The following is a 25,849-nucleotide window of genomic DNA, read 5'->3' as shown; positions in this document are numbered from 1 at the left end:
ATGAAATAATGAGATGTAATCCAAGGCTGTAATTGTAGTACCTCCCTCCAGATCCCTCCCTCCTATCCCCATCTCCTCTCCTCTCAATTTTCTTGTCTATTTTTAACTTTAGCTGATAAGAAGCAATTCTCTCTTTCTTGTTGCCATGAATCACAGGTTGTAATATGCTCGACTAGAAATTGGAAGATTTATCTTTCATACGTTGAACCCTTGAGTCCTTGTCTTAAGATCATAAATGGGAATGAAATGATAAAATTCTGTAATCGATGGGCGTGGGGGGGAGTAAAAGAGAGAAGAGAAATATATAGCATAGCCGTTTTTGCAATTTATTATTTGAATGGTCATTAGTGTTTTATTTTAAGTGCATGAATTAGTATATATGAACCCAAATTTGTTTTGAAATTTGTCTGTATTCGTATTTCTCCTTATTTGTTGCCTGAAATATTGCCATTCCCCCATCTTACCTCATTTCCTCAATTAATTGTAGCCCTTGTCATGTTCTTCCCATAATGTCAACATTGTCAGCGATTACGTGGTCAACCCTTCCTCAAAGTGTGTGATAAATGGACGTTTGTTAAGAGGCAATGAGAGGAATTAGGAATAAAAATCCTTTGTTGTTAGGGAAAAGCAAAGTGCTAGACACTCGCCTTGAGTGTAAATGGTACTACAGTATTTTATTTGAAGCTTCCATTTGCACACATTAAGAATTATTCATCCCATTTATCGTTTGATCTGGAGCTAAATTCTGTGCTTCAGTATGGGATTGTAAAGGAATTTTATTCATCAATCATGGCATCGTTTACCTGAAATCGCTAACAAAGTGGTCAATAAATCATGTGCGCCAACAAGGCAATGTGTGAAACTTTGGAGTTGTTGTTGACTCTCTCTTACTCTCTTCCTTCATCCCCCTCCTCTTGCCCTTCCCTTTCCTCTCACTCTCTACTCTCTACCATTCCTCCCATCTATCCTTCCCTTAATTCTCTTGTCTCCCTCACGCCCCTGTTTACTCCCCCTCTCTTCCTTCACTTCATACCCTACCCTCTTCTCCCTTTCCCCTCCTTTCACTTTCACCCACCATTCCTCACATCCTCCTCTCTTCTTTTTGTAACCTCCTTCTTCGATGATTCCTCTATGTCATTTCTTTGTCCCATAATTCATGTATCCAGCAAATATATGTAATATCTCAGATTTCATCCACCACCATTGCATTTTATTTTGATATAGATCTCTTATCTTAATAAACTACGTTAATTATACTTGGTTGTACTCTGCTAAATAACCGTATTTCTTTATCTTGTAAATGGCACCTGTTGACATATTAGTAAATATTGAGATTGTAAATGGCCTTAAGTTGGCCTGATATTGGGTTATTTCCTGAAGGGGGGGAGGTCAGTCATTGATTTTAGGCAAGTCATCACCAGCCTTTTTCAAATAATTTGAAATGTACCCTGTTGTAGAAAGTAACTATCAAACAAGTCAAAATGAAATAGAACTTTATTTCTAATCAAATAAAATTGAGATGGGACTTGTGTTTGATTTTCTATTCTTTCTCCATTGGACCACTAATCTGGTAAGACAAGCACATGGTTATATCATAGAGCTATGGTTATATCTATGAAGATGTAATGATGGGCATATTGTGGATGTCGAAAGATTTGTAAACTGGGACCTACTGCCTTTTAGCCTGGCATTGATTTCTTATTTTAGAAAAGAGAAGGGTTATATAGGCCTGCTGCAAGAGCAATTAGAGTTGAAGTGGCTTCCTATGGTAAATAAGATGCTATCATCATCATCATCATCATCATCATCATTTTCATCATCTTCATTATCAATACTACCATTGTTGTTATTATTTTTATCATAATTTTTATTTTAGCATCTTTGTTTTTGTCACTATTATTCAAATAAGAAATATTATTGAAGAGGCTAGAATATCAAGATAAACAGTCATTGGCTGATGAAGACACACCTGTTTGTGAAACCAAGCTGGATGAAATCCCATGGTAGGGATTAGAATTGGACTCTGAACTATTCTATTTGACCAGTTGGATTGGTCAACTCAGAGAAATCTTTTTTCTTGTAGGCCAACATTTAAAAGAGAATTTCTGAAGAAATCTGTTTATTCATTTGTACATTTAGAGCTGTTTGATATTTTTGTGTAATTTGATGAAACCATATATTTTTACCAAATTCAGGCGAATCTCTGTATTTTGTCAACTTCTCACATCTGCATGATATTATAATTGCATACATATCTTTATTTGAACGAGAGAGAGAGAGAGAGAGAGAAAGTGGATAAATACACAATGCCAGGGGAATAGTAAGGAGATGAACCCAAAGAAAGCAAATGAAAAACAAGTATCTTAGGCTGTAAATAAACTATTGAGCAAATGGAATATTCTGGTTATCAATAGCTAGTATTATACATTATTGAATGTATTGTATTATCTGACCATGAAAACAGCAAATGGACTTGGCTTTGTGTATTGTTGAGCCAATTAGCCATAAATAAATTCACTGTGTTTGTTGTTTGCCAGGAACTTTAATAAGTATGTAGGATACTCAAGGTTAAAGGAAGATCAGGCTTAAATGGTCAATACAGAAGAGCTAGCCTGATGAAGTCTCATTACATGTTTGACCACATCAATATTGACCCAACCTAGTTTAATTATGATTAAATAAATTGATGCTTCAGTTCTTTCATCCATTCCAAGTAACATAAGCTTTGTTTGTTTGAAGGTTTGTGTTGTTCTCACAACAGAATATTAATATCTGAACTTAATCAGTGCTTGTGAAATTTAATTAGCCACAAATGACCACATTGATCAATATTGATCAAACCTAGTTTCGTTATTATTTTATTGATTTATAGTTCAGTTTCCCCTCCCCCTTTCATTCAGAATAAGATCAGTATAGTTATCATGATATTTGTAATCATAGGCCTTGAGTAGTGCCTACCTCATCAAAATATGAATTTCACTGTTGACCAGAGCTGTATGAAATATTTTCTACATGACCACATCAGTATTGATCAAACCTAGTTCAAAAAAACTTCCAGTACAGGACAATAAAATTGCATTCTTCAGTCTTTCCTCATATTCAAATTATGTGAGCTATTATGATCAATATCATATTGATCACATACATACATTGTTCATGTTTTTAGTAGCTAACCATATTAAAATATGAAACTTTAATGTAGTAGGTTAATGACATATTATAATGTTTTCTATTGTTAAAGAATACAAAATTTTGTAAAGTGTAATTCCCATGGTACATGCTGATTAGAACGATTCATGAATTGCAATCCTATGAAAGTATGTTATTTGTAACACATTGAATTATTAACATTTGTTTGTATTGTACTTCATCCTTCATTCATTTCTCCTTTCATTAACCGCTTTCATCCATTTATTACTAACAAGGTCAACAAGCATTTACTTTCATCTCTTCGAAAATTAGTTAATTAAGGTTGCCTTAGGGACAATATGCATGCAGTGATCTCTTCCCAGTTAAAATGAATTTGTTGTGTTTGAGACTTATCATATTTGTACCAAGTTTCTTTGAATTTTGATTAATTCAGATAAACAGCAATTCTGGAGACAAGAAACATCAACGCTAACGAAAAAAAATCCAAAATGCATGCACTCATTAATTTTTTTGCTTCTGACATTTCTAAGCCCAATAGTGTTACATATTTTCTAAGTTGAGAAGAAATGCAAATGGTGCTAGATACAAAACTGATTCTGGTTTTAAGTGCTTATTTATTTTGAAACAAAATGACATTAAAGTATAACAATTAATTAACATACCCTAAGGAAAAAAATAGATTAAAAATTGAATTGTCTATGTATATATATCACACTCTACACTTTTTGTAATCATGATAAAAATGCCGCGTATCTTCCTACATAAATGATTTGAACGTGAAGCCTGATCCGAAAACCTTTGATATTCCGATCTGAAACTGGGCTTATGCACGTTTTTAGATACAGAACAAGCAGTGTAATTAAGCAAGATGTAAAATTGTTGGTAATCTGAAATTCTGAATCGAAAGAAAGCATTTTAACCACTGTCTAACATGTAGACCTATAGGAAAATTTTTAATAGGATACGAATCTCATTGAATTAATGATGCGAGCGCATAACAAGATATTCTAAGTACTTTTGTTATCATGAACAGGATGTCTTTCTGACTCAATAATTAAAAACAATGCAAAGCGGGGGCTGAGAAGAAAATAATGACCTGTAAATGGAATATTTCAAGTTCTGATAGTGGAAAATCTTGAAGAGGATAGTATCTCGCCAAGCAAACAATATCGAGCACGTAGCGCGTTAACTATTTTTTAAAATTATTTTTTTAATTTTTTTTTACGTTCAGCTTATTTTTGTTACAATGAACAGGATGCGCATTTCGCCAAAACAAGCTAATGAAAACTCGAATCGTGAGCAGAATGATTTGGCACTTTGACATGGAACTGATATTAGTACTTGAGCAGATTATTATCTTACGTAACAGACCATGCGAACGCGAACTGCAAGCGATTTTTAAAAATTTCTTGTAATCTTATTTCCCAATTATTTCTTTACCCTTTATTTCATTAACAATTATTTTATCCTTCTTGTTATATCTTACTTCTTGTTCTCCTCTCCTTTTCTTTTCTTTCCCTTGTTCACCCAATAGGGGGGGGGGTGGATGGGGGGCGTGGCCACTAGCGTATTTACGGGGGGGGCAGACTGCCCCCTGACGAGTCACAACCCATACAAAAGACATATCCCTGCCCCCCCCCCCCGATGAGCTTGAATGCCTATTTTGCCCCCCCCCCGACGAGCTTGAAGACCATTTTTTTTTTTTTTAAGTTTTTTTTTTAGGCAGTTTTTTAGTCTTGTAATAGTTGTAATGTATTTAGTCTGGAATGTAATGTGATGTTAAATCCTTTATAGGAAAATATAATATTGTAAAGGGGATGATATGATATATCACTGATTGGAGAATACTTGCGAGCGGATCGTAAAATTACTGCAAGAATGTTCTAAACATTTTCAATCTTCTTTTTTTTGGGGTCCCAAATTGAATTTTGAGCAACAAACGGTTCCTTGCATACTTTGCAACAATTAATAGAATCGTAAGCCTTTGCGAACGGTGGTAAGATGGTGTCACTGAAGGGTTTTTTTCGCCGATTCTCGCGACAATGAGACCACATTAAGGGTCAACAGAGAAGAAAGGTGTTCGTAAAACGTAACACTCCTAAGAAATGGACATGACAAATCAAAATATCGCTTTAGTCGCATTTTATTTTTTACCGTGAGATTCGCCCTTTAAAGTATTGAATTATAAGCAGAAATTTGATTTCGATTCATATTATGTACATTATGTATTTCCTCTTGAATTATTGCGCGTTTGAGTGTATTGCAGCCCTTACCTCTTGGAAATGGGGAAACTGATATAGAAAAAAAAGAGAAAAGGAACAATATTGAAAGCTGCTTTTCAATCAGCTGATGAAGTAAATCATGCTACATATCACTAGAATATGGCGCCAGTGTTGTCAATAAAAATCGCGTTTTAGGAAACTAATTCAATCGTTTTTGTTCATTTTGACATTGAAAAAGGATTAATTTGATTCACCAGTTTCCATATTTTTTTAATTAGCTCAACCAATTGTCGTGAATGTATTAGATATTTGAACATGGTTCACGGTAGACCTTTTAAGGAAATTGTTTTTTGTGAGGATCATATCTGAAATGAATTAAAATGGAATGTCATCGAAGCGGACGTCATGTCCTCTTTCATTTTTATCGACCGTTTAATCTTAAAACACGGACGAGTTTTTATCATGATAATTACTAACGATACTGGCATACCCGTTTTTCTTTTCGTATTACTTCAGTTTAATAAAATAGATTACTTCCAAAAAAAAAACACGACAAACAATATTTTTGATATTAATAAATCTTTCTAAGTATATATTTCTAATAATGAATTAAAGTAATATCAGAATGCAAAATTGCAATTATCATTCAGGAAACCACGGTCCAGAAATTAATGATGAAAAGGGGCCATTTAAAAAATAAGTCTATAAATTTACTCGAAATATTAAAAGTTCTGATTTATTTCTAAACGAAACTTGGCAAAGTAGACTATCAATATCACTTTTCTTTCATTCATTTATTCATGTTCGTCAGCCATATCATAAAAATGTTTTTTTTTTTAAATCCTGGATGGAAGTTTGTCAATCTCCTTAATTTCATGTTATATACATAGTGTTCAGCGCGCAAAATACCGAACATGAAAAGGAATGCCTTGATAATTATGTCACTTATTTGCTTGAAGATCAGGGTAAAGAAAACCCCATATATTTATTAATCACAGCCCGTGTCATTTCATTTACACATATATCCATTAGTGACAAAAAACAAATATCAAGGACACAGGGAACGAGTCTTTATGATGATGAAAATATCGTTCTATATTTGTTCCCACCACACGCAGTGATCAGAAATACAATAGTTTGCTGTCAGAGTATAGTAGGTCCATGGCTGAACTGACAGACTCAAGTTTCCTTGACTACCAGAAGTATAGTGTGATTATTTGCTCTTCGATGTTAGGTGATAATTATAGCATATATATTTACTGTGTCCACTAACTGTTTGTAAATTTGCAATCCCTCATCATATCTTATCAGGTATTATTCAAATAGTCCCAATGCTACTGAACAGGTTGATCCAACAAGTAATCTATTTCGATTGCTTATTATTGAGCTAACTTCTTAAACTGACATTGATTCCCCTTTGATCTTACATTTATGCCCATATCATACAAAACAAAATAGGCCTATTATCAGGGGCGTCGATCCATTTTTCATATGGGGGGGGGGGGCGAAATCATGAATCAATGTTCCAAAGGCGCTCGATCACACAAAACGAACTCATCCACACACACCCCTACAACCTCAAACGAACACAGAGAGACCTATATTATATATATATATATATATGTATGACTCGTGAGAAAGAGACACATATCTCTGGCTCACCTCACCAACAAATCAATGCGAGCGCGAAGCGCGAACTGAATTTTTTTAGTGTACTGACATGAAAACAGGAAAAACGTACCTGTTTAGGTCGAGAGCGAGATGAAATTTCTTTATATTCTGACCTGAAAGCTTGACATTTTTGGTACCAATGATTAAGATGGGCATCTAGAAGAACAATAGATGCGAGCGCGAAGCGCGAGCTGAAAATTTTGATATTTCAATCTGAAAAAAAATGAGTTTAATGGACGCTTTTAATAAAGAACAAGATATATATCCAACAAAAGATTAAATTGCAAATCGAAGCGGGAGTTCTTTTGAGGTTTAGAACTGAAAACGGGATATTCTATTCACCTATTTACTCAATTCAAATTCAAAAGTGTATTGATATAAAATCCTGACATTTAAGGATCATCATCAAACACAATTTATTCATGAAAAGTATGGGTTTTTTGCTACAGAAATGATGCGAGCGTGAAACGCGAGCTGAAAATTTGTATATTCCAATCCGAAAAGCGGACATTTTGAGCACGATTTTAAATAAAGAACAAGTTGGTATCTCAATCTCGCTAGCTTATTTCAGTGTAACATTACAATCTTATTTTATTTTTTAGTTGCACATGTGGAATTATTGGGGGGCAAAGCGATATGTTTTGCCCCCCTGCCCTCCCCCAGGATCGACACCTCTGCCTATTATCATACACAAACTCTCTGAATATACGTTTTGGTATTGTGAGATGTATCCTAAGGCTAATGAGACATATTTGACAACATTTTGTTATAAAACAAGTCATGGCTTTCTTTTAATGAGATTTTTTTTAATCGGGCATATTTTAACATCATACAAATCGCAGTGGGCGTTTTACAAGGAAATATTCTATTCAAGGTCAATTGTTTTTCTGTTTGATAAATAATATCATTTACAACAAAGCAAACAAATTATAACAGAATACATGAAAAATGCGTGTATTATATCTGTAATTCTGTATTTAAAAAATATTTTTATTGTCCAGTTAATAATTTTGATCATTATTTTATGGTATGTAAAAAGGCCAATTTAACAAGCGTGGGTTTAAGTTTCGTCCAAATCATTGACAAAAAGGCTGTTCCCGACATAGTATGTAACTGAATAGTCTTTCATATGATTTTCGATATGTTTGTATCATCCAGGCATAGAGAAATGGATTGATGCAAGGGTTTATCCAAATGAAAAAGTTTGTTGCGCGGTGAACCTGTAAGGGTACTGTGGAATGTTTGTCTGCAAGAACGGTCGCAGTATAGGGTATCCAACACAAAACAAAGAGACTGAAGAGAGCAAAAAGTTTCTTGGAAAGCTTGACTTCATAACGACTCATGCTCCGCTGTGGATTGTGGTTTGTTGCTGATTTGTTATTAGACTTGTTACTTTGCTTGGTTGAATGTTCTACGCTAGAGGTTGGTGTCGTTCTACTTGCTAAGCTCATGCTTTCGATGGACCTTCTGCTCTTGCGGACTTTACAGAAAATTAGGCCGTAACAAGTCGGAACGATGACGAACGTCGCTGTGAATCCGAATGTTATTAACGCAGCACAATAGTACCATTCATGTGGATCAGAGTACCTTAAAGAACAATGGCCAAGCAATTCATTGAAGCCAACATCACCGATCCCGAAGATCGGAAGGAGTACTGCTACGATAGCCATCACTAATAGAGATGTCGAAGCCGATAATACTACTCTACCATGCATGACTTTGCGTCGTAAAGGGTTAGTGTATGCGACTGTCACATAACGACAGACCGCTATGCAGTTGACTGTCAAACCAGACATGGCAACACTCAAGATTGTTAAATATCCAATGAAAATACAAGCGTTTTCTCCGTAGGGCCATCCGCCGTTAACAAGGCAAAGCATGAAACACGGCGTTAAAATTGCCGCCGTGACAAGGTCAGTAATCGCAAGAAGAAAGATGAAGACATTCTGCCTGACTTGAAGGGCTGGGGTTGTTAATACAGCCACAACTACTAGAAGATTTCCAAGAGTACCTACAACACAGATAAGTCCGAGAAGGGCAGTTTCCACAATCTCTCCAATTCTCATGGAATACTCCGGTTCAATTAGACTGTTATCCGTCACATTCATGCTAGAACATTGTTTGACCAAAAACAAGTTTGAAAGACGCTTGGGTCCACTTAAACCAATGATCAGTAATGTTGAGAACGTGGATGAAAAATGAAACGTACGTATATACAGTGAAGGTTCAGTCCCGATCCCTAACCCCAAAAGCCGCTTCCTCTAAAATTCGATTTGTTTTCGCCTTCTGCAATCAACTTCTGTTTGCTGAATTTACCTTTTCAACAAATGCTGTTCATTTGTGATCTTTGGTCATTATAACTTCTTAACGATTTCATATATCAATAAGTATTTATCTGAGTGATTACATAACAATCCCTCTTTAAAGGATTATAGTGATAATAATTCTGTTTTTTCGGTCGGGGGGGGGGCAATTGGGATGTACACACCCCATCTCTTGCGTTCATCTCTATGAAAACAAAGTATAACGTGCATATTCAGTCAATATTAGAAGCGGTATTCATGCAATTATTCCTGTTAATTCAACATGAAATACACTGGATTTCCACGATGTAACACAGCCGCCAGATTCAGAATCATAGACTAACATGCAGAGGAAAATAGTTTGCTAAAATATAAACATGACAGAATCAAACAAAGAAGTGAATATCATTAAAATGAAGCGGCTCCTCTAAATTTCTTGTGTCATTCATTATTTGTTGTTTTTGTTTTTCACGAAAACTTTGGCGAGTTATCAGTATATCTCACCAAAATCTTTTCTGGCAGAACAGTTTGCTTAGGATTCTTTTGTATGCTTGTCGATAGTTTTGTATCATCCAGGCGTAAAGGAAGGGGTTTAAACAAGCATTCATCCAAAGGAGAAAGTTTGTTGCGCGATGCGCTTCTTTTGGGACGGTCCCATTCTTGTCGGCTAGGAGAACCGAAGTATAGGGTACCCAACAGAACAAAAATAGTCCATAAAGCATCAAAAGTTTCTTAGAGAGTCTTAACTCGTCGCGACTCATGTTTCTACGTGGATTGCTGATCTTCGGGGAATCAGCCTTCGGCTTCTTGGATATATCGTTGCATGGGTCATTTCTACTAGCCAGTGTCATGTTTTCAATTGAAATTTTACTTTTTCGAACGATCCAAAAAATAAGGGTGTAGCTGACTGGAACTATCGTGACCGTGCAGATAAGGCCTATCACGAACATCATGGCGCCGTAATACCATTCGAACTGATTTTCGTATTTCAACGAACAATGTCCAAGCTTTTCGTTAAAGCCCACGTTACCAAATCCGAAGACAGGTAGCAGCACTGCACTTATAACGATGAAAATCAGTGCCGCCGAAGCTGCAATGACCACCCTTCCATGAATGACCTTCCGACGTACTGGGTTGGTGTATGCCACTGTAACGTACCGGCAGACTGCGATGCAGTTAACCGTCAAGCCTGACGTGGTCAGACACAGTATCGTCACGTATCCAATGAAGATACAAGCTTCCTCTTTATAGGGCCATCCACCATGAACAAGGCAAATCATAAAAAACGGCGTTGAGATTCCCGTATTGATAAGGTCTGTAATTGCGAGAACAAGAATGAAGACATTCTGCCTGACTTGAAGGGATGGGGTTGTAATTACGGCAACAACTACGAGAAGATTTCCAATTGTACCTATGACGCAGACTAATCCTAGAAGAATGACTTCCACAATCTCTGCACCCGCCATAGAGTAAGACGGATCATCCGTGTAATTCATTTTATATGGAAGTCAACTGCATCATTTTCCACGAATTTGTTAAAAATTGTCATACAGCAAGCAATAAGGAAGATTTTTCGATGAAAAATAGTAGCTAGGATAGAAGAGGACAAGCGAAGTGCGTCTTAGAAGTACCAACACGAAGGTTGTATCGAAGTAATCAGTTACGGCAAAGTCACGTCATATTCTATGAAAGCTTGCGTTCAAAATATCAGATTATATCCACATTCGTGACGGTGACTTCACTCTTCATTCTTAACAGCTTTTGAATGCATTCGAAACCAGAAAGCACAATATTGATAGCATGCTTGTCTTCATCACTGCTTCGTTTCAGGTTCCGTCTGTACAGACTATCTATTATCTCCTCGCCTGTTCAAGCAGACATCTTCCTGTTTAATTATTATTATGCTCTTGCTTTAGCAAATACAGCGCGAAGTTGATCTTTGATCATCTACTTCGTGGCGACGGTATACGATTATTGATAACATTTTTCATCCGTGTTCTTAAGAATAGTCGTTTATCTTTCCAGCCCATTACACACCCATATTGAAACTCCGTGGCCTTATTTATATTTTCCCATTTTCAATATTGTCCTATTTTTAAGGCCGTTCTTCATAAAAGTAATGGCTCTAAACTTCAGCTCGTGTAATTCCAAGAGGTAATTGATTCTTTCATGCCATGGAGCCATAAAGATATCTTCATTGATATCGAGTTTAGTTCTTCCAGCTTGTGTAGGGCTGTTATGATTTATTACTTCCCTAGCGCTTGTAAATGTATCGTCAACAATTATTTTAAAGGTCAAGTCCACCCCAGATTTTTTTTTTGATAGAGAAAAATCAAACTAGTATAAAGCTGAAAATCTCTTCAAAATCGGATGTAAAATAAGAAAGTTATGACATTCCTAAAATTGGCTTATTTTTCACAAAACAGTTACATATCATGCACAACTCAGTGATATGCAAACGAGAGAGTCGATGATGCCACTCACTATTTCCTGTGTTCTTTATTGAATGAATTATGAATACAATATTTCAATTTTTACAGATTTGACATTAAGGACTATACTATCTTGACTTGACCATAAAGTTTTGAAATAGTGTTAATTCCATATGTTCGGGGAGGAATAGAATTTTGTTTCATATGACAATGAGGAGCAAATAAGAATGTTTCATATTTCATATAATAGAATACAAAATAAATAGTTGATGACGTCATCAGTCTCATCATTTGCTTACCGACCAGGATGTGCATCATATAACTGTTTGTAAAATTAAGTGAAACTTATTCTTATTCTAATTATTCTTATTTTACATCCAATTTAGTGACGCAATTTTCAGTGTTATGCCCGTTGGATTTTGGGTGGACCTGTCCTTTAATGAACAATGAAAAGATGTTTATATGTTTTCCTCTCGAAGTGCTCTATTTCATGATCTTATTGCATAATTATGGATGGAGGAACGGAATGTGTGGGACATCTTTTCTCTTCTCCAAATATCAATTTTTATTCATATCCTCAAAATTATTTCCTTTTTCGTTTTAATTCTTTTGATTTTGGCTGACTTGTATTTTGTTGTAAGTAGAACATAAATGTTGCTAGAAAATGTTTGAAAAAATATTTCTGTTGCATTATTACAATTGAAAGAACAATATTTATAGCAAGTCAGTGTATTATACACCCCTTGATGCAAGAAGCAGATCATATATTGCAAATTTGAAATAAATTGCAAGACATAATGTCTGATTTGGGGACCGTCCAGATATATTTGATATTGATCGCAAGTTTCTTGCAATACCCCATTAGTTTTGCATTCTAGCAACGCATATTTACTCAGGGACGATTGTTACAGCAACCCATTACTGTATTGACACCTAACAAGTCGAGGTCCGCGGGTGTCGACTCAATTAGTCACGATCGCACGAGTAATGTGCGATACCTGGCAATGGCAAAAGCATCGACGTCGATGCTCGCAGCCGAAATTCATCTATAAAAAAAAAACTTTAAAAGAAAGCATTGCATATTAAATCTACCTCTTTCTAATAACCTAATCGAAAAAAAAAACGATACGCAGCATAAAGTTGCGAATCCAATGAGGGGAGGGGGTGATATTTTCCATGTCAAATAGATTCTCGATGGGAAAGTCGAGCAAAGCAGGCGCGACTTTTCCGGCGTCGTCAACATCAAATCTTAACCAAAGGTTAAGTTTTTGAAATGTCATCTTAACTTAGAAAGTATGTGGGCCTAATTCATGAAACGTGGACGTGATGGTTATCAAGTATTATTAAATATCCTGCTAGAGTTTGAGGTCACATTACTAAGGTCAAATGTCATTTAGGAGCAATGAAATAATTATACCATTTTGGGGGAATCCACATCAAAATCTTAACCGTAGGTGAAGTATTTGAAATGTCATCATAATTTAGAAAGTGTATGGACCTAATTCATTAAACTTGGACGTAAGGGTAATCAAGTATTACTAAACATCCTGTCTGAGTTTCAGGTCACATGACCAAGGTCAAACGCCATTTAGGGTCAATTAAATTTCGCCATGTTGGGGGTATTTGTTGATTTCCATCATAACTTATAAGGTGAAAGGTCATTTAGGGTCAATGATTATATTGGGGGAATCAAAACGAAATCTTAATTAAGGTAAAATTTTAATGTCATAACTATAAAAGTATATGGATCTACTTCATGAAACTTGGACATAGAGTAATCAGCATCAGTGAACATCATGCGTGAGTTTCAGGTCACATGACCATAAAGTTGAATGAACTTTGGCCTTGCTGGGGGTATTTGTTGAATTGCCAACATACTTTGAAAGTTAATGGATCTCTAGTTCATAAAATATGGACAAAAGGGTAATCAAGTATCACTGATCGTCTTGCGAAAGTCTTCGGTCACACGATCAAGGTCAAATGTCATACCTCAAGGTCAAGGTCAAATGTCAAATGTTATACCTTGGTCACATTTACTCTACGGCGGCCGTACGGCGAGTCGAAAACAGCAAATTTAACATTTTTTTGTACCAGCTACTTAAAGTGGTTTGAACGGCTGTTTTTGACTAGCCGTACGGTCGCCGTAGAGAAAATGTGACCGAGGTATTAGGGTCAATGAACATAGTATTTTATCATCATGTGAATGGTGTGTTTTTTGAGTGATTATTTTCTAGTCGTCTTTAAAGTCAGCACTTCTGCTATATTGAATCGAATAATGCAGGCGAGGCTGCCAGAGGCGCTCCACTTGTTTTTTATAAAGTGGATCCCTTTTGGGCTCCTTCTCGTCAAATTCCGGGATCCCCTGCTTTCACTTTCAATGTTCGTCGCGAACTTACGCTCCATCTTCTGAACTTTTGCTACCAAGCCTCTTTGTTCTCTTTATTACATAAAGCAAGTCACGATTGTCGGCCATAGGCGGATCCAGGGGGGGCCCGAGGGGCCCGGCCCCCCCTATTGGCGGAGCAAAAAAAAAGAAAAAAGGGGAAAAGGAAAAAAGAAAAAGGGAAAAGAGAGGAGAAAAGAAGGAAGGCAATCATAAGAGGAGGAAGATGAGTGAATAAAATAAGATAAGGGGAAGACTTGGAAATTATTTTTTTTTTAATCTTTCATGTCGGCATATAAAATTTTCGCTCGCGCTTTGCGCTCGCATTGCCTTTTAGGTGATATCTTGCTCAATATGGACCTTAAAATATCAAATTCTGAAGTCAATATACGAAACATATTTCAGCTGGGAAATTGAACTTTCCTTATTTTGTTTTATTTACAAATTGATTTTTTAAAAGTTTAAAAATTTCTGTTTAATGGTTTGAATATTAAAAATTTCTGCTTGCGCTGCGCACTCGCAAAATTTGATTTGTCAGGTACCTATTAGTTTCCTGTATTCCATGAAGTTCTCAAAATATCCCTATTTAGGTCAGATTGTCAAAACGTATCAGGTAGCGCTGCACGCTTGCATTTTGATTAGTGAGTTATGTATATCTCAATATTAATTCTAAAACAAACTACTTAAAATCACCATTTGATGACAATTTATCATAAATTTCTGCTCACGATTTACGCTCGCATTGATAGATTTTAAACTCATATGCATCTTATGCATAATTCCAAAAGTGCTTTAAATGTCCAATTTTCAGGCCATAATATTAATAGATTTTGCGCTCTCATGCTTAGGAAGAGAAATAGGAAGATAGTCATCATTTTCTTATGATGACATAATGTCCTTATATAATATCCCGGTCCTATGTCAAAACTCAAAGTAACAATAATTGAAAATATCAGCTCTGTTTTAACTGTGATCCTTCTTCACCTCACAATTTTTCCACAAAGTGCTTGCAATACAGAGCTTAAAGTCGACCCCTTTTCAGATCTGAATATCATATATTTTTAGCTCGCGCTTTGCGCTCGCTTTATTGATTTTCATGGTAAAAAAGGTATTTAGAATACCCAAATTCTAGGTCGATATCTCAAATACACGTTTATTCAGATACGCAGCTTGTTCTCCATTTAAACAATTATCCAGTTTCAGATAACAATATAAAAAAATTGTCTGCTCGCGCTTTGTGCTCGCATTATCAATGTATGAAAATTTCCAATAGCTTAACCTTTTCATGATTTACAAAACATGAATAGAGTGTCCAGAATTTTTCCGCTCGCGCTTCACGCTCGCATCAATAATGTTCAGTTTTTGTCTTATCCTTTCCACGATTACAAAAAGTGCTTAAAATTTCCATTATTCAGATAGAAATGTCAAAAATTTTCAGCTCGCGCTTTGCGCTCGCAATATTTGAATGTTGACATATGTAACGTCTTCATGGCTAAGTTCAAGCAGTCCATAACAAATACGATCAGCTCAAAACGTATATAAAAAATTTCCGCTCGCGCTCTGCGCTCGCATTATTAATGTAAGGAAGATCCCCACTTCCTCATCCTTTTCATGATTTACAAAACTTGAATAGTGTCTCGTTCAGTAGGTCCAAATAACGAATTTTTTTGCTCGCGCTTCGCGCTCGCACCAATCTTTTAGTTATTTATCTATTCTGTTAAGTTACAAAAAGTGCTTAGAATTTCCATTTCTTAGGTAAAAATGTCAAAAAATTTCAGCTCGCGCTTCGCGCTCGCATTATTTGATTTTTTGAAAATATGTAACGTCTTCATGGCTAACTGCAAGCAAGTCCTTAACAGTACCTTTTCCATCAGTTCATTTCTGCTCGCGCTACACGTTCATAATAATTATTCACTTGCATACACATCTTTTTTCAGGATTGCCCAGAATGTTCAAAACTTTTAGAAAAAAGTACAGAAGATTCCCCCCAAAAAAAAAATAGCTCGCGCTTCGCGCTCGCATTATATTAATAATGATTATGTTATTATATATTTATGTTTATTCATAAGAATAAAGCTAAGAAGTGACTAATAGGACTACCCCTTTAAAGAAACCAAAAATCCCGGCAAATATCATATTCGAGTGGCCGATCGGGGAAAATATGGCTGAAAAAAAAAAATCCGGGCCCCCCCTATTGGCGAAGGCTGGATCCGCCCCTGGTCGGCATCATACCGTGTACTGGCTGTCATTTCATCGAACCCATTGTATTAATAGTAGCGTACACGCATGAAAAAATTCATTGTTGGTATCAAAATATGAAATTTATCTCCAATCATTCAATATAAAATATTGACAACTTCTACAAATGCGATTTGTTCAGAAATTGGATCATGGATCAGTCGTAAGGTGTGCGTCGCCTTTGGAGTTGCGACGCAACTTCTGTGACCAACTTAATCTGTTATAAAACTGACTTTAAAACTTATCTCAATGTATTGCATTTTTTATCATCATATTTTTCGAAGTCCAGCCGTTTTACCTTTTTAAATGAAAATCAATGACAGAATGGTTTAAAAAAAAACATTTATTTTCTATTGTCCAGCTCAATATTACTAAAGAAATACATTAAATAAAATGAGTAAATGTTGCTCCACTGAATATATTTATCGTACGACACATTTTCGGTTTAAATCCGATTTTGATAAAATTTTATGTGCTTTGCTTAGTAGATTTTTCTCTATTTTTACATATCAACATTTATCTGAGGTGGACTAGACCTTCAATCATATTCCTATCTGTGTCTATTACTATAGCACGTGCACCACCACCCGTATAAAGATGTCAATTATATCTGTATGTATGTAAAGTCCCCCCCTCCAAACAAATTTTCATCATATCTGAAAGACCGCGAGTCAATCAATCTTGTCGTGAAAGCCCTGTCACTCACATAAAAGTGATATGCATATTGGTTAATCCATCTTATTCACACAATTCCAGAAGTCGTTACAATAGAGACTCAATTTTCATTTCACATTTTGTGCAATCAATTACTACCAATATACCAACAAAATATATTACGATATCAATGTGAGAAGCGAACTATTCTTTTGTTAAAAAGTTAAACATTAAGCAATTAATCTATAGAGAACACATTTTCAATTTAATAACGCAATTTCATTTTCAACGAAATTAATCATGCTCGTTAAAAAGCTAAACCTTTCTGGCTTACCTTACAACTGTTTTCATTATTCATGGGAGGCTAAATCAATGAAAAGAATAATACCAATTTATCTGCTTGTGCTATCATATCCATCATTTAATGATAGTATACTTTATAATAAAATACTTTGAACATCGCTTGTTAAGTCTCCGGTACACGTATTCTAATCTGGGGCCCGTTTCATAATGGACTAACAACTGTTGTAACTTTGCCACAATGGCAACAACCATGACAACAGGGCTCAGCAGCCAATCAAAATCAAGGTTTTCATGGTTGTTGTCATAATGGAAAAGTTACAACAGTTGCAAGTTCTTTGTGAAACGGGCCCCTGATGAGTATACATATCAATGAAACTTAATCGGCGCCACACTTCTTTAAACCGTTAAGTCTAATTAATGAATCGTATAACAGTTCCCTTTTGCCCCTGTTTCCCCTCTGTGAACAGGTTTATATTGGTAACCCAATTTATTATTGTGTTTTTTAATATTTATATTTTTCTTAATTTCAAGAGTTCACCGGGTCACTTGTATTGTTAACCCATTTGTGATAACAGTTCTCAGAATGGAAGTGCAATAGCCATCACCAAAATGCTGTTTCAGATCATCGCGTTTTTCAATCTCTCTCAATCCCGTCACCTTTTAGAACCATTAATCTATCAAGGTGTACTTACGTGATGACGTATATACAGTAATTACCATAACGTACGGTTCATACACGTGTATACAATAATGTATTTGGCAATTCGTTTCCTTTTAAAGAATTGTACAAAATTGATCTATTCGCTCCAAGGAATCTACCCCCCCCCCCCATTTGGACACCAATAATTGTTTAGTTTTCATGATCATTGATAGAGCCCGCTAAAGATTTAGCACTGATTAATTGAGGTGGAAAAAATCACCAAAAACTTTTTACCAGCAATCTCTAAATTGTAAGAGGACTGTGCTTTATCCTCATGTATAACATTCAGGTTAAAAATCTATATTTGGGCTCCGCATGTCATTTTTTTTCGTAGTATAAACTGGCGACTTTTAAATGATTTCAATTGATCAACAATAAAACCTCCTGTAAATGGTTATCTCAGTATTATGTGATTTGGATTATGTGTATTCACAAAAATTGATCTATGCCTGGAGTTACAATCGGTTACACCGTTTGCAATCCACATGTTCAAGTAGGAATCAAACTACGTTTCACATTATTAAGAAAAATATATTTCATATTTCCTATTATATATGATAAAACAAAAGAAATAGTAAGTGGTAGATTCTAAACCCCGGAGCACACTGCACTATCCGTTTGAACCCGATTTCGAGTTCGTTTATGCAACTTATACACTAGTATTCAATGTTCACTTCTGGGTGGTTAAAAAAAATCATGTTACCATCTGATTTTGGGAGTTGCTTTTAATTGCCCGTCTACTTCAATGAGCCACTGGAATATATAACATTGGGGGCAATTCAGTGAATGAATGTGGATTAATTAAAGTAGGGCTTGACATTTATGATGAATTTCCATTCACTCTGGTGAACGTCTAGCATTATGTTGGATTGATTTCTATTTCCATCAAGTCAATGCTATTTTATTCAGAGTAAATGGAGCATTTACCGTCGCTTGGTGACTTTATTTATATCAGTTAGGTCATACATTTTCCTCAGTTAACAAGGTTTGTCATCACATTAATTGACACCGACTTTCTTTCATTATCATTAATTTTTGCTCATATTAATTTTCAAACCTGACTGAAAGTTATACATCATTAGTATATCATAAATACAAGGAGAATAAAAGCAATTGGATATTCATAATTCATATATTCTGAAATAAATCGTTCACATGGTCTAAATTGTTTTCGTCAGACGATTGAGATTTTAATATATTTGTTTCGCGAGTATTCAATAGTACATGTATACATTATCGATATAATTATAGATTAGGTAAACAGTTTGCAATTTTGTATCCAAATTATCCGTACTTGATTGTACCAGAAATAGAGGCAGTCAGGTGGCATGTCGTCCACTTTGAGATAACAGTCTACATGTGTAAAATTAATTCAAAGTGTTTATTTGTTATGCTTTAAAGTACAGGTTTAAAGTCTTTCACAAAGTCGCCCCTCGTGTCATGATAATGGATGACCCAGAATCTACCCCTTCACGTACTTTCTTACAAGGCAAATACTTCCTCCATTTGTGAAACTTCGTCACACTTTTGTATGCATTGCGGAACGACCGCATCATCCAAGCGTAAAGATAGGGGTTAAGGCAGGAGTTCACCCAGACGAAAAGGTTTGTGAATCGATGAAGTGGCGTCGGGACGATGCCATTCCTGTCGGTAAAAATCACGATGGAGTATGGAAACCAACAGATAAAAAATATAAGAAACAAAAGCATAAGTTTCTTGGTCAATCTTATCTCTTCACGGCTAAGTGTTGGGGCTCGGTTGGCTGCTTGAGGAACGTTGCCTTTGACGTTAGCATGATGTCTCTCACTGTTGCGGTTGATTGCAGCAACGGTTATTCTGCTCTTGCGAACCACCCAAAGTGTCAGGGCATAGTATGCAGGTGTGATGGTCATTGTCGTCACTACTCCTCCAAGGAACAAGGTCGCGCAGTACCACCAGTCTCGATCTTCAGAGCAAAGCATGGAACAGTGTCCAAGATCAGAATTGTACCCCACGCTGCCAAATTGTGCTAATTCTGGCAAGATAACGATGAGGCAGTTCAATGTTGCCAGCACCCCGAATGCAACAATGATGACACATGTATTACACTGCTTTTGAAAAACATGCTTTGGACGAGTCACGGCGACGTATCTCGTGATAGCTATCAGGCCCAAAGACATAACAGATAACGAAAGACATATTAGAGCTGCGTATCCTAGAATATCACAGTATATTTCAGCGTAAGGCCAACCTCCTTTCAGTAACGTGAAAATGAAAAAAGGCGCCAAGAAAGCTGTTGTTATTAGGTCTGTGATGGCAAGAAAGATGATGAATACATTGCCACGAGTCCGCAGAGTTGGTGTGCTCAATACCGCAGCTATCACCAAAATGTTTCCAAATGTCCCTAGAATTGACACCAAAACAAGAAATGTGGCTTCAAAGATTTCCGCGAGTCCAGTGTGGAATTCTTCTTCATTTTCAAACGTGATGTTATCGTCTGTTACGGCGCCTGCTACTGTACTTGAGGTTAGAGCCATAGTTGCCGCCATTTGTAACATAATGGGAGGAAATGTTAAAACTGAGAAATTCTACTAACCTCACTTAAGGTAAGACGGGTTCGCCGCTTTTTTGTCACCGTACAAAGGATAGATTGTATTTTGTCATTTCACCGTCGATGGTGTAAAGTACATCTACAAGCCAAAGACGAGCGGTCACACCGAAGAAGCTCGTTTTCAAAATTTGATGAACTGCAGATATCAAAATGATTTTGTGAATTGTCGTCTTGCTTCGCTCACAATGGACATCTCGTTTGATTAATGGAAATGTGACATTACATAATCTTAATGTCCCGTTTATGGTGGTGTCAGAATAATTGTCCGACAAACGTAAATGATTCCGTCAGGAAAATTTACTTCCTCACTGAGATTGATTCATGTCTCAGTAAAACGATTTGCTGTTAATCATTGAATTGACCATTTAATCATTTGTGGAACTTGTATCACGGATGCGTTCTTACGGCATGCCCTTACAGCATTCTTCTTACTATTCCTACTAAAATACAAATATTAATGCCAATAAATCCATTTTAGTTGAAGTCCCATTTGTAAGAAATATGAAACTAATGTGATTGGTGTGACAAACGTTACTCGTATGATCACTTCGAATAAACAACAGTATCTGAATAATGTGATAATTGATACAATCCATTTTCTCGTTAGCACTTCGACTCAGAATGTGAAGTGTAAATATATTATTAAATATAAGTAGGACATATAGATCGTATTGATATCTCGATCTCTTGCCTTGCTCTTGAAAGTATCGAAGAAATGATTTTCACCAGTCGTGCAGATTATTAGTACTGAACTGCTGAATATCTTTCATCATGATTCCAAAGTTACCTTTATTTGCCGATGTCAGAAGAAATTCGCTATCAAACAACCTTGCGTCACAACATCTCAGACGATTGGTTCAAGCTTTGCCGTTTTTTTTTAAAATCTCTATAGTAATCTTAAATCATCAATGTAATGGAAAGCAGAGGAGTTCAACTCAAAGAAATTCGGTTCCTTTGATCCATCCTCGTCGTTGATGCCATTATGATGATCAATAAGAAAAGTGGTGTCAATGATGACTTATGTTCTTTGTAGTTAAGCGTCGATTTTTTTTCGCCACTCGCCTATACCTCCTAGCATGGAGTTCTCTTTTTATAGACAAAGTTGTTTCCATCTAATAAAGGCAATAATGACAATGGTGTTGGTGATGATTCAAGTCTGTGGGCTCGAAGCGTTGGTTGTAGCGATTCGCCTTTACCCCCTTAACGCCCTTTCCGTTGCAAGAGACAGAGTTCATTTTGACGTCAGCCATCGAGTGTCTGCTTTGACGGGTATGAAAGCTGCTATTGAACCAATTTCAACCATTTCCAAACAGAGTCTGGATTTCACCAGGTGCGTTTGCTTAGGAGTAAAATAAATAACATCTTCGAACACTCCGCTTTCTGTAATAACGTTGATCAAGCGCGATTTTACGATATTTGTTAAGTGGTAATTGTCTTAAAATGCAAGTTCATAATTATGCACATTCTTAGAGGAAGGCTATCTAAAGGTTTAGTTCATTGCCGAGGTAAGCGGCATTAATACGAATGAAATTAAGACTGCCTAAAACATGTAAAATGTTTAACCAGTAGTTTGGCATTCACACGATCATGAATGTTGAGAAGAATGCATCTGTTGCTTAAAAAAATGTGTCAACTGTCAATTACTCCACTCAGAACCATAAAATCCAATTATTGTTCATTGCAGTTGTTGGCGTTGTCAAATCGACCAAGTTTTGCCCAGTCAATTTATTTATAGATTCTCGTCTGCTGTCGATTTTTGAGGGCGCCAATTTTCTATCTTTGAGCGTCGTCACGCACGGTTCGATGTTGTAGTTCATTTTGGGGGATGTTTTCTTTCGGCGCAATACGCAGTACTCTTGCTATACTGCGCCTACAACGACAACTTTATTATTTTAATGATAATTTCTTTTTTCATTTCTCTCATGTAATAGGTCATGTGATAAGATCGTATACTGATTTTATGCCGCGCGTGCTGATTTTGAGCATTTAAATTTCATTGGAATTTTATTTTAGTGTAATCAAATTAATTCACAAACTTTTTATGTATGATTTTATGAGCATGTAATCAATCAAAAATTTGGCATGAATCCGTTATGACCTAGGTCAAAGGTCATTTAGGGTCAATAAACTTTGATAGTATTGTGGTACATCAATAAATAAAAAATAATGGGTTATAAAAAAATCAAGATATTTTCTAAAGTAAAATTCTCTATTCCATGGAACTCTTATGACACATTACTCTGCAACCGTAAGTCACTTTTCAACCAAACTTAAATGGTAGATGTACTTAGGGGACCTGCATGTTATACTGCAGTCAGAGGTCACATGGTAAGGTCAAAGGTCATTTTCATGTCAACGTTAAAGTTTACATACAAGACTCTCTTATGACACCTAATTCCGCAACTGTAAGTCACTTTTCAACCAAACTTAGATGGTAGATGTACTTAGGGGACCTGCATATTATACTGCAGTCAGAGGTCATATGGTAAGGTGAAAGGTCATGTTCAGGTCAATGTTAAAGTTTACATGCAAGACTCTCTTTTGACACATAACTCTGCAACCATAAGTCGTTTTTCAACCATACTAACATGGTAGATGAACTTCGGGAACCTGCATGTTATGCTGCAGTCGGAGGTCACATGGTAAGGTCAAAGTTCATTTTCAGGTCAACGTTCAAGTTAACATGCAAGACTCTTATGACACATAAACTCTGCAACCATAACTCACTTTTCAACCAAACTTGGATGGTAGATGAACTTAGGGGACCTGCATGTTATGCTGCAGTCGGAGGTCACATGGTAAGATCAAAGGTCATATTTAGGTCAACATTAAAGTTTACATGCAAGACTCTCTTATGATGATACATAACTCTGCATGACCTGTAAGTCAATTTCAAATTAAACTTGGGTTGTAGCTGTACTTAGGAGACCTGCATTGCATTTGGAGGTCACATGGTTAGGTCAAAGGTCATTTTTAGGTCAACATTAAAGTTTACAAGTTGTATGCAAGACTCTTGCGACAAATGTTATTCCATCCCAGTTATTTCACAATTAACTTTTGATACAATTCTGTTACGTGCCCTTACAAATTGCGATATTTCTGGTGGGTGTTTCATAAAGCTGGTGTTCCTTTCTTGTGCTTTGTGATATCACTATGTCATTGAGTTATGACCTAAGAACATGTTCCAGTCGTGCGTAAAATCGTTTGTAACTTTAGGAACAGCTTTATGAAACACCCACCTGGTCATTTTTCACAAGTGGGCAAGACACAACATTGCTTGTATGAATGATATTTCTTTCTCTCATATTCCTCAGATAATCTGTTGCATTTCCAAACTCATGTTAATGGGTAGTATATGGAGATGAGCACAATTCTTTGCATCATAATGAATACAGAAATAATGCTGAGATGTTATTTTCATACAGGATCAAATCAAAGAATGGTTCAGCGAAGTCAGTGCTAATGGAATCCCAACATCAGCAGAGTTCTCTCTTAGTAACACTCTTGGAGACCAGGTCCAGATTAGGGCTTGGAATATTGCTGGTCTACCAACAGACAGCTTCTCTGTTGAGAATGGCATCATTATCAGGTTAGAACATGTATCTATTTTCAGTTTTGTGGCATTTTACCTTAGTTTCATCATAGAGCTGTAATAGGCTCTATGGTTTCGTATAATATTTTGGACTATTTATTTGGAATAGGTATTTAGATATTTGATTTCACTTCCTATGATCTGTATTTGAAAGTAAGATGCAACTTTTATGTTTTTATATCCTTAAAAAAGTTCAATCCCCCCCTCCCCCAAAAAAGAAGAAGAAATCTTTAAAAACATACCACTGAAAATAGTCAAGTCACACTTGACTATTGTTTAAAATAGTCAAGTCACATTAATAAGAGGGATTTATATTGCTAAAAATAAATCACAACATTTTTTTTGTCTCCCTCTTCCAATAAGGAGCTCTATTGGTCTTCGAGCAGTAGGACACACTGATCTATCATCCGTTTTGTAGTACATATCATTTAATTTTGTTGATAAATGAATGGATGTATTTTGTAGACTAAATGAATATACTGGAATTTGTGGACGTTATCAATTATTCACTGGACAAAATAGTTGAACTTCAGTCAGGTAATAAGAGCAGGAATAATTTGTCATCAGATTTTCAAGGGTCTACTCCATTCTGAAATAGTTTCCTAGAGATAATTTATCATTTCAAGAAAGCCATCTGCCACGTGTGTATTATCATAAATGAAACTGCCCATGAGCATTTTGGGTGCAAAAGGTTTTTCATTTGCAATAGAAGACCCTGGAAATTTGTTTATCAAAGCACTTGTTATGATTAATGATGTCATTCACTTTGAAGATCTATTTCATAATACATGTACATGCAGCTTCATAAATTTTCACAAATGACAATATTATGTGGGTTTGTTTTTGTTCATTATTGTGTTAGACGCAACTCATGTACCGGTACATGTAAATATTTTACAAATCTGTGCGATTCTAGTTAAAGAAGATACACAATGAACACAAACTTTACACACGCAATACATAAAAATATGATTCAAAATGGATGAAAAATAATGAATTTGTGGCATTCTTGTGATGGCCTCAAAATGCAGTCTTTTTCATTAAAATCCCAGAATCGCGTGTAAAGTGAATGGGTACGCAGACATGGGGCACCATTTTTTTTGTTCAATCTGAAAATGACTACCTGAGGTTTTCTTCCAAGAAATCATATATTTCAAAATTTTCATGAGCTATTTGGCATACTTGCAATGATGAAAGGAATATTATCAACTGAAAGATTTTATGAAATAAAAAGAAATTCATGTTAAATCTTAACGCAAACCGTTAGGTGGGCAGACTTGGAGACCACCATCAAGATTCAAATGTTAGTTTTAAAGAGAGGCTTACCTGGAATTATGAAATTGTAAATGATTTGCAAATAAATTTCCACCTTTGCCAGTTTAATATTACTGATTTAAAGAGGTCATATGGTTGACACATGTATTATTTTATTAATTCATTTGATTTGCTTTTTTCTCAGATTATCAATTAAATGTGATTGGTATCATGACCTGTATGCTTGATGAATCAAGTATAGAATCAGCTGCACTCAAGTTGTTTTTATTATTTTTTTTTAAATAATTAGAATTATCACCATCAAACAAAGGGACAGCTGCATTTATGGAATGATGG

General features: G+C 35.8%; 3 protein-coding genes across 7 annotated transcripts in view; 1 reads left to right on the top strand and 2 right to left on the bottom strand.

Moving 5' to 3' along the window:
* Positions 1-25,849, top strand: part of LOC121423875 (dynein heavy chain 7, axonemal-like) — a 103,243-nt gene that overhangs the window by 49,094 nt on the left and 28,300 nt on the right. For all 5 annotated transcript variants that reach the window (XM_041619430.1, XM_041619423.1, XM_041619405.1 and 2 more), the window contains one exon: positions 24,072-24,235. In XM_041619430.1, the coding sequence (XP_041475364.1) occupies positions 24,072-24,235 (164 nt within the window). The remainder of the gene's footprint in view (positions 1-24,071; positions 24,236-25,849) is intronic.
* LOC121423905 (G-protein coupled receptor moody-like) lies at positions 7,836-9,793 on the bottom strand. The gene has a single exon (XM_041619445.1). The coding sequence runs from the start codon at positions 9,149-9,151 to the stop codon at positions 8,120-8,122; it is 1,032 nt and encodes a 343-aa protein (XP_041475379.1). The 5' UTR covers positions 9,152-9,793; the 3' UTR covers positions 7,836-8,119.
* Positions 9,836-11,674, bottom strand: LOC121423909 (G-protein coupled receptor moody-like). The gene has a single exon (XM_041619458.1). It carries the CDS (start codon positions 10,840-10,842, stop codon positions 9,847-9,849), a length of 996 nt encoding a protein of 331 aa, XP_041475392.1. The 5' UTR covers positions 10,843-11,674; the 3' UTR covers positions 9,836-9,846.

Source organism: Lytechinus variegatus, chromosome 1 (assembly GCF_018143015.1).
Source record: "Lytechinus variegatus isolate NC3 chromosome 1, Lvar_3.0, whole genome shotgun sequence".
NCBI lineage: Eukaryota > Metazoa > Echinodermata > Echinoidea > Temnopleuroida > Toxopneustidae > Lytechinus > Lytechinus variegatus.
Note: the sequence above shows the minus strand (reverse complement) of the source record. Positions and strands in the feature narration are given on the sequence as shown.

Excerpts from the sequence above, each read along its gene's own strand:
- LOC121423905 (XM_041619445.1), bottom strand. The coding sequence starts at position 9,151 with ATGAATGTGACGGATAACAGTCTAATTGAACCGGAGTATTCCATGAGA.
- LOC121423909 (XM_041619458.1), bottom strand. The coding sequence starts at position 10,842 with ATGAATTACACGGATGATCCGTCTTACTCTATGGCGGGTGCAGAGATT.